At 43.2% G+C, this 13736-nt stretch overlaps 1 protein-coding gene across 2 annotated transcripts; it reads left to right on the top strand.

The window, feature by feature from the left end:
• Positions 1 to 134: 134 nt before the first annotated feature.
• Positions 135 to 12742, top strand: ifrd2 (interferon-related developmental regulator 2). 2 transcript variants are annotated; one of them, XM_071475211.1, is made up of 13 exons: positions 135 to 661; positions 1525 to 1575; positions 5993 to 6109; positions 6332 to 6416; positions 6663 to 6787; positions 7066 to 7223; positions 7995 to 8048; positions 8344 to 8522; positions 9757 to 9865; positions 10108 to 10242; positions 10414 to 10542; positions 11355 to 11447; positions 11644 to 12742. In XM_071475211.1, the coding sequence occupies exons 1-13, from the start codon at positions 619 to 621 to the stop codon at positions 11722 to 11724; spliced, it is 1359 nt and encodes a 452-aa protein (XP_071331312.1). In that variant the 5' UTR covers positions 135 to 618; the 3' UTR covers positions 11725 to 12742. The 2 variants fall into 2 exon arrangements, with proteins under 2 accessions (XP_071331312.1, XP_071331313.1); XM_071475212.1 differs by lacking the exon at positions 1525 to 1575 and having other exon boundaries at positions 519 to 661.
• The last annotated feature ends 994 nt before the right edge of the window (positions 12743 to 13736 follow it).

The raw sequence follows: 13736 nt of genomic DNA, 5'->3' as shown, positions 1-13736 counted from the left end.
TCTTTTTGACTTGACTCCCACGAATGTGACCGCATTACTCTCAGAACTCACATCAGTGTAACCCTAACCCCAGACACACCACCGGAAACGGGGGATGCAACCGGAGCGAACCTGGCAACCCCGGCAGCCGGTCTGATCAGTAGTTACTGAGGGGAAGATGGTGGACTTCGCGACAGCAGCGTGCTCTAAACTCCGTCCAAAACACTTTAAAAAATACTTACAATCTCAACCTGGTAGTAGATATAGATTACCTGGAGATAATCATAGATAATACACCGTGAAAACCGCGGAGCAAAGTGACTTCTTCGCCTCCGGACAACTCTTTCTCCCGAGTCCGAGGAACACGGAGAGTTGCGGAGCGTGTTGGCGGATGGTGTTTGTAAAGGACGGCGCTCATCGTTAGCCAAAAGTGTCAACACAAGTGTGAAAGAAGGGGGGGGGTTCGGGAGATTTTTTTACCCTGCTGTCGAGATAAACCACGGAGACCATCCGGCCGTCTGCTGCTGCTACTGCCGCCTTCAAACCAACTGTGAACTCCGTGAGGAGGGTTGACAGTTGGAGCGGGAGCAGCTAACTCCAGCTAGCTAACCTCGGCTAGCTTTGTTGTGACCGCTCGAAATGCCGCGGAGTAAGAAGGGGAAACGTGGCTCCGGTAAACCGGGTAAGTAGCTAACTCACCGGCCAGAAAACAGCAGGAACATAACAGCTTTTGAGCGAGGTGTTATATTCAGCCACCCCGGTCGCCTCAACTTAAAGCCCGGCGGCAGCAGTGGCAGAGGGCGGCTGTGCCATATGGGATGGATGATAACAGAGTCGACTTGTTGCACCTCCAACTTTATCCACTGTCCATCCACGTAGTTTATAGTCGGTGCTGCAGTGTCACATTTATGTTTGGAGCCGCCATGAGGTTTATTGAAGATGCACACATTCAGGACCCTGCCTTGCTAAAGTTTGCAGGGTTATTTTTAGCGGCGGTGCCAGACCACACAGAGCAGGCGGTGCAGCCAGTTCAGCAGGGTCCTCCACTTTATTTAAAGCTCATACATCGAGCTGGTGTACATGCAGTGAAGTTGCTGCTCTCCACACATGGTTTTGCTCAGTGTGCATCAGTGGCGTGGGTCGTGCATGTGCGTGCGAGGGCGTCACGGCCCCCTCACGTTTTATGGAGTGACGTCACCCGGCTGGCTCACACGTGCTGCAGCCTAAAAAGCACACGCATGCACACTAGCACACATGTGGGGTGTGGAGGGCCGAGAGTAAAAATAGGAGGGGTAGGGAAATACAGCCGAGGACCAGTGGGAGCAGTGAGTTATGTTTGTAGATCTGTGTCAGTTTTATGATCATTTACTTTTTGGCTTCCTAGTAGTGCGTCACCAATCTGCTGTGTATGATTTAATCACTGGAAAAGTGGAGCTCACCTCTGATGTTTTCTTCTCCATCATGGTTACCCCTGCATTTATCTTTCCATTCACTCACACATCCACCCACCATTCTTCCTTCCATCCATCCATACATCATCTCCAGGCTCTCTTCGTCAGGAGGTTCTTCAGCTGTCGGCTAAAGCATCCCTGAAAGGTAACTTTCCTGTCCCTTGACCCTTGACCTCAGCTTCATCGCCAACTCCAGGCTTGTGCAGAGGCTCTTGAACCTGACTACAGTGCATGCAGTAAACCCAGCAGCCACTCACACGCTCGATTACCCGCCGTGTGTGTTGGTTTTAACTCATCCCTCATGCCGTTACCGGCCCAGGCTGCTCACTTTGTTGGCTGAGTGTCTGACTTCATCACAGCCCCTTTGTGGTTTTGCAGCACAGTGGCACCAAAATCACTTCATCGCCGCGCTTCCTTATGCATGTCACGCTTGAACGCCCCTCCCCCTCTCATGCTGAGATTGATGGTGATGTGAAAAATAATACTCGCATGACTTTTTAAAGGAAGTTCATCCACATCTGACCCTCTCATCCATCCAGCCTTCCACTTACAGGGGGGCTGCTAACATCTAGTCCTCATCACCCCACGTCAGAGCGTTCTCCCATCATGCCACTAACTTGTTCGAAATCTTATCAACTGTCTCTTATCTGCACTGACACCAGAAGAGCATGACTTTAAGCAGCAGTCATTACTTCCTGTGGTGACTGTGTTCTCTCTTGCTTATGCACATGTGTATGTGAAGTCCTGTCTGCGTGACATTCTTGATGCTGAGTTCAAATTACCATGTGCATTATATACTGAAGAGCCAGTTTAATTAGTAACTGTGTCGTCATTACTCGTTGTTGCTCCCATCCCACGCTGCTCAACCTGTTTTGATTTATATTGGTATTTGTGCTGTTGACTATTAAATTGAAATTTGCAACTTTGTGCAGCTCTCAATAGCAGAGTTGACAGAACCTGATGTTGCAATTGAGACGTTATTGAAATATTTTCATTATAATATAAAAACGAGCTGTGTGGGCGATATTCATTAGTCAAGCTCAACAGAATGTGTGTGGAGAGAACACAGATTAATTTAGTTTAGTTTGCAGTTATGTGTCTTGTATTTAAAGTGTGCACTACCAGGCCATGATCAGGGGACTCAAATAGGCTCCCACCCTTTTTGGCTCAGAGCTCTATATTAAACTGTCAGCGGAGCCTCTTCCTCAGGGCCCGACCGACTGCTGGAGCTGTGTGACTGATTGCTATGTAAGCATAAAGTAGCAATGTGGAGACGACACGTGAGCCGTGGCAGCGAGCTCGCACTTCATATAACTGAGCTGTATGTGGGCAGGCCTGCGTGGGAAGGTGTGTTTTGTGTGTGTGTGTGTGTGTGTGTGTGTGTGTAGCTGTAGGGGAGTAACCTGTACAATGGCCAGGAGTTCAAGGATGATGACTGGGAAATCACAGGCTTGCAGAAAGTGCTTTATCTGAGTGGTGAACTGTAGGCTGTTCCTTCAAAGAAATAAGAATATTACATAATATTACACAAGGAAAGAAAGGTTGTCAGGGCTGCCTTCAGGTTTATCTTCTAACGATTGGGGAATGAATGAAAATGGTTTTTTTTTTTGTTTTCTCAGATTTTACATTTACTTCCTGGCTGCACAATCATTGTCCACAAAAGATATACGATGCCAATAGATCATAAAAATATTTTTGATTATGAGATCTTTCACGTTATATATTTAGCGATATTGTTATATGTTAGAAGTGTTAATGAAGCTCCTTTACATCTAACTGATTCATAAGAAATGTGGCTGCAGTAGAGTCTATTTCTGTGATACTGCACTCTGGACAAACTCCCAGATGTCACCAGTTTTCTCCACAAAACAGCAACGTTCTGGATTTCCAAGTCCGACTGGAGGCTTTACTTTGCGCTGCCAGCTCAGCCTTTAAAGCACGTATGCGCCCAGTTTTACAGCAGACTGTGTAACATACTGACATTGGTGAAAAGGTGGGTATTAATAGGAGCACAACCTTTAACTATTGTGTCATGACTGTACAGTATATTTTTGGCCTTGAGCAATCATCCAGCTGTTATTCAGGCAGCTCAACTGTAAAATATTTCCGGAGCTGAAGGCAGCGGTGAGAGGTGCAGAGTAAAAGCAATAACGCCCAAATGTTAGATGAACAAATGTTACTGCTACCGTCACCATTTTCCCAGGCAGTGGCAATTCAGCAGGACAGAGCGTTTAAATGATGATGTGGTACATAATGGTAAATTTTATCAGCCGCAGCAGAAATTCAGCAGCTTGTGGCTTGAGATAACTTTCCCCCTGAATGCTTCACTTTTACAGCGTGAAGAAAAGGCAGAGAAGAAGAAGCTCCGACAACAGTGGCTCCACAACTGGGTCTGCTCAAGTCAAGTGGCTGAACTTTAGCCCAGTTTACTCAGTTTACACATTCCCAGCTCAAATAGACCCCTGGATCCAGCTATTTCCTTTGTTGTGTCTTCTTATTACCTGAGCACAGGCAGAAACACCCACATGACGTCAGAAATGTGTTGCCAGAGTTGTTATATTAACTGTGCAGCAGTTATTAGACACTGAGCTCCTGTCTTAACCGGAGTAGAATATCGTAAAACTTCAATTAGAAGCTGAGTCCCAGTTAAACACACAGGCCCTTTTACAGGCCTGGTGTGGCTGCACATTTTGTCAAATAAATGCAGGTCTCAGCAAGATGCCTGGTTCTTTGGATGTATAGTCATGAGAGTGAACGATACTCATGTTCAAAAACCATGACAAAAACGTACGACGTGAAATTTAAATTGTCAGTTAACACATTTTTCTCCTGCAAACAAAGGTCTAAATAACTGTGGTAACCTTTGGCTTTCATCATTTTTAAGGTAGGCTACCAGTACATTGGTATGGAGCTCTCTCACCCTCCCTCTCTCTGTGGTTGGCATAGATGTGCTGCCTCTCAGAGCTGGATCAACTGAATGACTCCTAGTATGTTATTTGATAGCCTGATCATTTTTATAGGAGTAATATTCATACTGGTTTAAATAATCAGTTTGATAGTATTTCCCATTTTTGCTGTGCACAAGTTTTGTGTGTAAGGAATTAAAGGGCTGTCCCGTGTTGACCCTGTCCCACATATCGGCCGGTTGAATTCAGTGACTGGAGCAAATTAAAACCCCAGTGTTAATTGAAGTTTTACGGGAACACAACTTGTTATTAATGCAGATATTTTACGATTAACAATATGATAAACACAGCAACATAAATAAAGTTACACGACTACAACACCCATGTTGCATTGCTGCAATAACCTCTGGATTACCCTGATTGTACTGTTTGACCTTGACATGAACACACACACACAGTCTGACCGTTCTGGATCGTGCACACTGAATGAATGACTGAATGAATGGCGACTCTGGTCTCCAGTAATCCCATCAACAGTAGAAAGTCCTGAGCCAGCAGGAACCTGAGGGTTAGCTTAGCTTAGCCCGCCTGGCTTCTGCCCCCTGTTCTGTTTAGACTCTAAATACAAACACACAAGATGACAGAGAACTGCCGGATGGAAAATTCTTCTGTTATCTGTTGTGTCTTGTTCTGTCCTGATTATTAACAAGGAGACTGATAATAAAACATGATGGAGGGAGAATTGGAGAGCTGCTGTGAGATGCATAAAATGGCACAGTGAATGAAATAAATTTAAATATATATTTTACCTAAATTAGAATAAGAGGTCTGATATTTTAGCTTTAGTTTCAGTCTTATGTAAAAACCTGTAGAGACAGTTAGATGCTTCAGATGAGGACTCTGATGCCTCAGTTCCGGCTTGAAGGAAGGGTTTGCCATTCGTGTGTGTGTGTGTGTGTGTGTGTGTGTGTGTGTGTGTGTGTGTGTGTGTGTGTGTGAGAGAGAGGAGAACGCTGCTGGTGTACAGTTACTGACAACGACAGACAGCTGAGCAGAGGAAGCCTATAGTCAGCTTCCTTAAACCTGCTGTTACTCTCTGTCGGGAACTGGCCACCAGCCAGAGTCTGGGTAATTCTGGCTACTTCTTGCTTTAATTTCACTTTCACAGTTAACAAGTCGTTATTTTGTCACTCTATAGAGTTTTATTTGAATCACAACTGGCTGTTAAAAGTCCCAGAAACTGACCACTGTGAGCTCTGCAGTGCTGTTTCTAGGGGAAGTGTTTCTGCTCTTTTGCCCACTCCCTTGTGTTGCAGCCTGATGGAAAAAAAAAAAAAAAAAGACAATAGAGACAATAAAGGGAGGAAACGACTGTTGTTTCCCAACAACGCTGCAGCTTCTGGTTTGGAAACTTTCACATATATTTTGACCTAATGTTGCTCAATATTTCCTACTCTTTTTTTTTTGGTTCTCTGTCACCTCCCAACAACTGCTGGTACTGAGCTTGTCCGTCCCCATGATACTGGTCGTCATAGAGACACCTTTCATCCAGCAACAGTTTTGCAGCAGGACTATGGAGCTTCTATGGCTGCCACTGAAAATCAGGACTGATACCTCCTTTAACCTTTCTCCTCCATCCTTCCCTTCCTTCTCCAGGTGTTAAAAATGGGGTGAAGGGAGAGTCGGGAGCCAGTGATGATGAGCTGACATCTGATATTCTCAGCCACTACAGCAGTGCCAGCGAAACTGCATCTGTGCTGGAAGAGGGCACAGGTTAGTACATGAACACAGATACTACACACACTTTTAGAGTGTTATTTATTTTGGATTAGTGCCATGGTACTGCTTACAAATGCCAAAGGAAGTAAATGCATCCTGCCTTTTATTGTAGTGTATTGATATTTTCCTCTTGAACTGTAGCATTAAGCTTGTGTAGAGTCACATAGAAACATACAGAACAACTGTGTGTGTGTGTTTGTGTGCGCCGAAACTCAGGGGGTGAGCAGGTGGATGAGCAGACTGCCCAGGAGGAAACTGAAGACAAACTCAAACAGTGTATAGACAACCTGACGGATAAAAGGTGAGGTTTTTTTTTTTACCCTTTCATCCAATAATAAAAATAGGGAATGTCGGGAAAGACAAGATGATGGTGCAACGGAAGATTGGAGTTGACAGGAAGTGATGTTGCAGAAGGAACCTTCCCTTCAGCACACACCTTATTTTCTCTCTCTCTCTCTCTCTCTCTCTCTCTCTCTCTCTCTCTCTCTCTCTCTCTCTCTCTCTCTCTCTCTCTCTCTCTCTCTCTCTCGTTGTCCCCCTCTCTCAGTGCTAAGACTCGTCTCGCTGCCCTGGCGTCGTTGCGGCAGGCCTTCTCCTCCAGAGTGCTGTACGACTTCCTGACAGAGCGACGCCTCACCGTCAGCGACTGCCTGGAGAGAAGCCTTAAAAAGGGTGAGACGCACCAGAGGAGAGGGGAGTCTGTATTCCACTGTGCTAATTCGATATGTTTCTGTACAGCAGGTTGTCATTAGTTTGCATGTTTACAGTTTGGCTTTCTGCAGACTTGTTGTTAATACATGTATATTTAGTACACATTTACACCGGGACCATCTTATCATATGTGCCAGTGCTGAAAATGCTTCCTCTTCTGTTTCTCAAGGTGGAACCACAGTAATTAAGGACATGAATAATCACCTGTATTTCCCCTCCTGTTATCGCTGTGTGTCTAGGCAGTGGAGAGGAGCAGGCGGCAGCGGCCACAGTCTTCGCCCTGCTCTGTATCCAGCTGGAGGGTGGAGACGAGGCGGAGGAGGGCTTCAAGATGCTTCGCCCCATCCTCACTGCCATCCTGATGGATAACAGTGCCAGCATAGCAGCGCGCCAGAGTGTGAGTGACGTCGAAAACCCTCCCTGATGTTGTGCAGAATTTAGGGTTTGGGATTATTTATAGAAACTACGTGTCAGCTGTGACTTACATGTGTAAATGCTGGATCAAAAATCAGTCATGTGGACTGCAGCTTAAAACCCAGGAGAACATCTGGTTCCTCCACCCAGTCGACCTTACACTCACCTCTGTTAGTCAAGTCAGTCATAGGTCAGAAACTCACTGAACATTAAAAAAAATCCCTCTTAAAAATAATATGACACATTCTCTGGGTGTGGTGTCCTTGAGCTAATTCAGTTTTTTTAAGGTGGACTGTCCTTTTAAGGAGAATCTCCAGGACTGTCAGGGTAGCACTTGTAATGTTTTATGTGTCATAACAAACTTATCAGCTGCTGTTTTCTGTCCACTGTGTCCTTTGTGTCCAAACAGAAGACATAAAAACACAAAGCTTGGAAGTGTTTAAGGGACTCTTTCAGCCCACTCCCACACTGTTTGAGTTTTTTTTCTTACCAGTTGCTCAACATTGTATTTTTTTTTTACTGATGACAGTAACAGATTGAAAAGGATTAACATTTTTAAGTTTGACCAAGTTATTAAAAAAAATCCCATTATGATCATTGTGGGTTCTAATGGTGCAGTGGTGGAACATGTTTGTACCTGAATGATCTGATGCTTACTAACCTGAAGTTGTGTTGTGAGTTGGGAGAGGACTCACACTGTCACCATGTCTGTCCTTGTTTAATCACATGTCTGGTCATGTGACGTCTGTTGCAGTGTGCCAGAGCTTTGGGGATGTGCTGTTACGTGTCTTCTGCTGAAGACGGAGAGGTGAGAACATCTCTCCACTCGTGATATTCATAAATAAATGTTACAGGGAAATATCTGCATCACGGTGAATAGTTTGACTTACTCACTGTCACCTCCTCACTTACTGTAGAAACCAAAATATATGAGGCAACAAAAACCCTGTAAACTCCCCCACACATCTATCTCCAATAGCTGAATTCACCATTGTGCTGTTAAACATGAGCAGTTTCTCTTTCATGTTCCTCATTACATTTTTTTCCCTCTCTCTCTCTCTCTCTCTCTGTTTTCCTATAACATTACTGCTGAACCCTCCCAGGACCTGATCAAGTCACTGGCCCTTCTGGAGAGCATATTCATGTCGTCCTACCCCAACAGAGAGGGGACGCTGCCCACACCTAAACCTGGGAGTCCAGGCCTTCACAGCGCCGCTCTGCAGGCCTGGTCCCTGCTGGTCACCATCTGTCCCGCGTCCAGACTGACTGTGCTGCTCGACATGTGAGTCAAACAAACATCTGATCCACAGTTATTACCCTTGTCACAGCTGACATTGATTCAAAGGGTGATTTCCACAGAGTGTCATTCACAAAAAATGCTGCAACAGCAAAAATGATTTCACATCACCAGTTCAACATCTGTTAGTGTTTTTGGGGACGGCTCATTCCATTTCTAAACACTATATTTTGTACGATTATAGTTCTTTAAATGTTAAAGTCAAGGTCCAAACGGAGAACTCAAAGAGTTCAGCCAAACCAGAAATCTGGCAGCACGTTTTTTCTGTTGGGCACTAAAATGGATGGTGAGCTGCTGCTGATGCACCAGTTTATCTGCTGTTAGAGAAGACCAGGTACACAGACTGTGGACCTGTGCTTGTCAGGAAATGACCGCAGAACTGTCAGTCTGTTGGTAAGATCTGTGTGGTATTTTGTGTCACTATTGTCAGAGACAGTTGAGAAAAGAGACGGCGCACTTAAGAGTTATTTCCTGTAACTGTGTCACGTGGGTTTCTCCACCTCCCCCGCCCCTCCAGGAGACCAGCAGCAGGTCTGAGTCTGTTCACTCCAATGGGAGAAGCGAACGTGATCACAGATTATGACCGATTCTTTTGCCCCGTAGTCACACAAATAAATATTGCAACCATTTCTCACAAGCCACAGATCTTCTGTAAAATGTAAAAAAATAACTCTATTGGAGACCTGTCTCTGACTCAGCAACACAGATCTCTTCATCTGTTGGTTCTGGTCTGGTGTCACTGCTGCAGACGTTGCTTTTAAAGAAAGTTAAAACTGGAATAAAACCTGACCTTTGCTTAATAACACTATTACTGTTATTATCCTGTAACTGTTTTTAGAGGGAAAACGGAGAGTGTTATTAGACTGATAGGATCTTGTACTGGATGGATCACATATTAAGCTAGTGGATAAAAACAAACAACAAACTCAGGCGAAATTCAAACTGTATCTAGTGTTGTATTGTGTTGTGGTTGTGTTTTAACATGAACAAACAATCACAAGCGCACCCACTTCGGAGACAGGAAGTGATACCATCTTATACCATTGGTGCTGCTTGTGATGCATCATCTTTTTTTATAGAGGATCTTTGATATTATCGGCTCAGCCTCCTGTCCTGTTGCTCTCCCTCCGTTCTCACATCTGCTCAACAGGCATCACCACGTTCAGTAAAAATCCTCAACAGTTGCTAATGGTTTAACTAACTGTTTTCCCGCCTGTAGTCACCTCCCCAAACTGCAGGCATGTCTGCAGAGCAATGATGTCAACTACAGGATCGCAGTGGGAGAGACCATTGCCCTGCTGGTGGAGCTGGGCCGAGATATAGATGAGGTAAACACACAAACAGTTGTGTATCTGTGGGAGCAGGCACGCAGACACACTTTGGGCATAAACACAAGGGAGGACACACACCGGCTATTAAATAAAACAAATGCAAGAAGGGAAAATCTTATCTGTTGAAGCTGATGATAAAAATATACCAATCCTTCTCCAGTCACACCCATGTGTATCTATGGTTTTTAATGTTATATTGCTTTACTATAGTTTTGTCACTTATGTGTGTGTATTTACAGGAGTTTGAGGTGAAGGACAGTGAAGGTCTGTGTGAATGTCTGAAGAGTTTGGCCACAGATAGCAACAAACACCGAGCCAAGAATGACAGGAGAAAACAGCGCTCCATCTTCAGAGAGGTGCTACATTACATAGAGGTATGTTTTACAAAGATGATATTTGTTAGTGATGATGTCACTGAACAATTTCATTCTCATTACATCTGCTCTGAAAACACATCACTGAAAATGGTTGACTCTTGTTTCCATGTCACTTTTTTTTTTTTTTTTTGTCTCTGATTTTGTAATGTTCCCTTTCTTCTTCTGCAGAACGAGGACTTCACAGAGGAGAAGATCAGGTTTGGAGTGGAGAGCGTTTACATCGACAGCTGGACGAGGAGGAGAATCTACGATGCCTTTAAGGAGATCCTGGAGTCCGGAGTCAGACACCATCTACAGGTGAGGACACACCTCCAGAGGACCCTGGGTTTGGTTTGTTCTCAGGAATACTGGCATGTTGGTGCCCCTGTAGTGCTGCGTATGGATTGACTACCACAGTGTGCATGTGAGGGCAAAAGTGACAGGAAGTTCACTCAGCGTTCCTCTAATTTACTGTCACTTGTAAATGGTCAGCACATATTTTTGCGTTACTTCCAGAGAGTCAGTGGCGACGTTAGAGTCCTCAGGGAATTGCCCTCAAATCATCATGTAATAAATAATCTGACACCAACAAAAAATGGGAGAAATGTAAACATTATTTTTAATTCCAAATGTTTACAAAAGTAGAATTTTTAAAATATAAAGAGCATGAAAAACATTGGAATTTTCAAAACACAGATTATAAGGAACCATACATGCAAACCTAAAGGAATCACAACATAATGTCAGCACTGGCACATTGTAAATAATCCACTTTATAAAGCCGGTACTCAGCAACACATAAACACATATCACTTAGTTCAGATTGTGAGAGAGAGAGACATAAATTTCTACATACCTCCCCTCGCTGATTTTGAGTAAGTGCTCTCATTATTAAATGTAAGTAATAAATGCTTTATCTGTGATAACAGTTTTGTTGAGCATTGCCATAAAATATATTTGTCATTTTATTGTGGTGAGCAAAACTGAACACGTACGTTCGCTCCTTATTTAGGTCTTTGCATATTTAACATCCAGCATAAGCAGCTTATTTGTTGTTTGCAGTTTTGACTAAACATGATGACTATAGACTATGCTCATCATTGTGTATGTGTGTGTTTGTTTTTGTGCAGTTCAACCCACTACTGAGAGACATCTTTGGCCTCGGCGCCCCCATCATCCTGGACCCTACTGTCAAAGGCAACAAGATCTCACGATTTGAGAAGGTAACGGCGTCTGTTCTGTCCTTGAATCCCAGCCTGCACACGAACAGCCCGACCCTCTGTTTGACTGCATTTTTCACTGTTTCTCTCCTCTTGTGTTCATGCTTTAGCTGCCGAAGTTCAAAAAGTCATTCTGTGCGATTTCAACCTGAGAAGCAGAAAGATGTTGCACTCATGTCTTTATCTCTTTCTCCTGTAGCATCTTTTCAACTCGGCTGCCTTCAAGGCCAGGACGAAACAGAGGAACAAGGTCAGGGACAAACGGGCTGACGTCATGTGAGAGAAGGAGGACGAGGATGGAGTGAATGGATAAGGAAGAGAGGAACTTCTAGGGCTGCACTGAGATGGATACAAAATGATGCCTTCAACGCTTCAGCTGTCAGACTCAGCAAACCCTCAACAGAGATTTTTCACATGTGCTCTTCACCTACAACTTAATTCTCCAGATTCAACATGGCCACGATTTATTCTTAGCTCCCACAGACAGGAAATCGTGCTCTTCCTAGCAGGTATTTGCTTTTCAATCAAACGTGGAGTTAACTGCAACAACAATTCCTCCCAGTATTTTCCACAAACCAGTGCTGATGAACACCAACTGTAAAACAATGCTGCACTTCTTTATGTAGGATGAAAACTGCTTTGTTTCAGAGAGGAGTAAATATATGTGCACACATTTAATGGGCTCTTCAGGTTTCAGAAATGTCTTTTTACAGTAACAGAGAGAGTAAAGTATTTAGTCTCCCTGTAAGAGGCAGACTTTTTGAAGCTTCATGGTACATTTCAGATCTTTGGTGCTGATGGGTATTGTTTTTGACACCCAGGTCCAGCTGCTGCCCTGTGGTTTGACAGCTGAGTCAAATCTTTTTTTAAATCCTCATTTCTGTGGCTTTTTCCTGGACCTCATCTCTGAAGCGTCACGTTTTAGAATCAACTTCTGTAACGAAAACCAAAAAGAGCCACAGAAATATTCTGGAAAAAAACCCCTCTTCTCCTTCTTCTTCTTCTCTGGGCTAATTTATTCCTCACATTTTTACCCTCTCATTCATCCTCTGTCTTTTCACCCAGAGTCACTACTTCAGCTGCCAAACCAGAAAACTGACTTTACAAACAATGCAACTTAGAAGAAAATGTGTGTGGAGTTTGTGTGAGAGTGTGTTTTATTTGAATTTTATTTAACATCATTAAGTAAAACACTTAAAAAAAAAAAAAACATATAAACAAGAAGATGCCTAATTAAAAGAATGAAATCAAAGAATTAATACTGTCATCTTTGTATTCACATTTTCTGGGAGGAAAAATACGTTTTTAACCATTTCTGGTGGGTAATTGTATTTTACTTTCTAATTTATTAAAATAACAGTACTGTGTGATTTTTAAGAAACTTAAAAATGCTATGAACTGTTTACAGACACAATTATAGGAAGAAAATTACAAGAAATATTGCTAGATTTTTTTTTTTCATGTGTATTTTTAATGCGGGTTGGTGGGTCATACAATCTATCCATGTGTATGTATTGCAGATATTCTGTACATAGGGATTCATGAGACAAGGGGAACTTGAACCATTAGATGTATTTGAATGATTTTCCCTGTGTTGAGCAGTAAATACATGCAGGCCACTAACCAGAGCTGCTGATCAGAGGAGTTTTGTTGTGGTGCTGTTTTTTTACAGGTGGTGAGGACAGTGTCTGAAATCCAGTGTGGCAGCAGTATCACAATTTTTTGTATTTTTGATTGTATTAAATTTAAAAGGCAAACGGAGCAGCTGCCTGGATGCTTCTGTACCTGTTCTGCTGTTGACCAGGTTTGAGCCCCTGGATGAAAGGGAGCAACAGAAATATTAAAGCCACATTTAAAGCCTCACTAAACTGTCTCATCAGTAGTTCTGGTGTTCAGGCACAAGGGATCATGGATCAAATGAAATAAAGAGTATTTGAGCACTTTCTTTGTGTCTTTTGTAATTCCAAAAAGCCGGGGACACTTCACACGACAGACTGTAGCACGGACTGAGATTTTGCAGCTGCAGTTTGAAAAGTTTTAAAATGACAGTGATTCAAAGACTTTAATGCTGTTGTGAACGGCGGTGGAAAGTAAAGTATATTTACTCAAGTGGTGTATAAGTACCTCAAAATTTTATTCAAGTATTTCCACGATCGATTACTTTTCACGTCTACTCCATTATATTTCAGAGGGAAATATACTTTTTACTCCTCTACATTATTTTAAGAGGCATGGTTCCTCATTCCTTCTCAAATATGATTGTACATTTGTCACATTTCAGATGTTTGAGTT

The sequence above is a fragment of the Trachinotus anak genome, unplaced genomic scaffold (assembly GCF_046630095.1).
Source record: "Trachinotus anak isolate AG129_WGS33_773 ecotype Australia unplaced genomic scaffold, CSIRO_AGI_Tana_v1 ptg000004l, whole genome shotgun sequence".
In the NCBI taxonomy this organism is placed as follows: Eukaryota; Metazoa; Chordata; class Actinopteri; order Carangiformes; family Carangidae; genus Trachinotus; species Trachinotus anak.
The sequence above is the reverse complement of the archived record's forward strand: the minus strand, read 5'-3'. Positions and strand labels throughout refer to the sequence as shown.

What these genes read in the sequence shown, in the direction of transcription:
- ifrd2 (XM_071475211.1), top strand. Translation starts at nt 619, where the DNA reads ATGCCGCGGAGTAAGAAGGGGAAACGTGGCTCCGGTAAACCGG. An exon ending in TGTGCTGGAAGAGGGCACAG is followed by an intron (nt 6,110 to 6,331) that starts GTTAGTACATGA and finishes GCCGAAACTCAG; the next exon opens with GGGGTGAGCAGGTGGATGAG. An exon ending in GAGTCAGACACCATCTACAG is followed by an intron (nt 10,543 to 11,354) that starts GTGAGGACACAC and finishes GTTTTTGTGCAG; the next exon opens with TTCAACCCACTACTGAGAGA.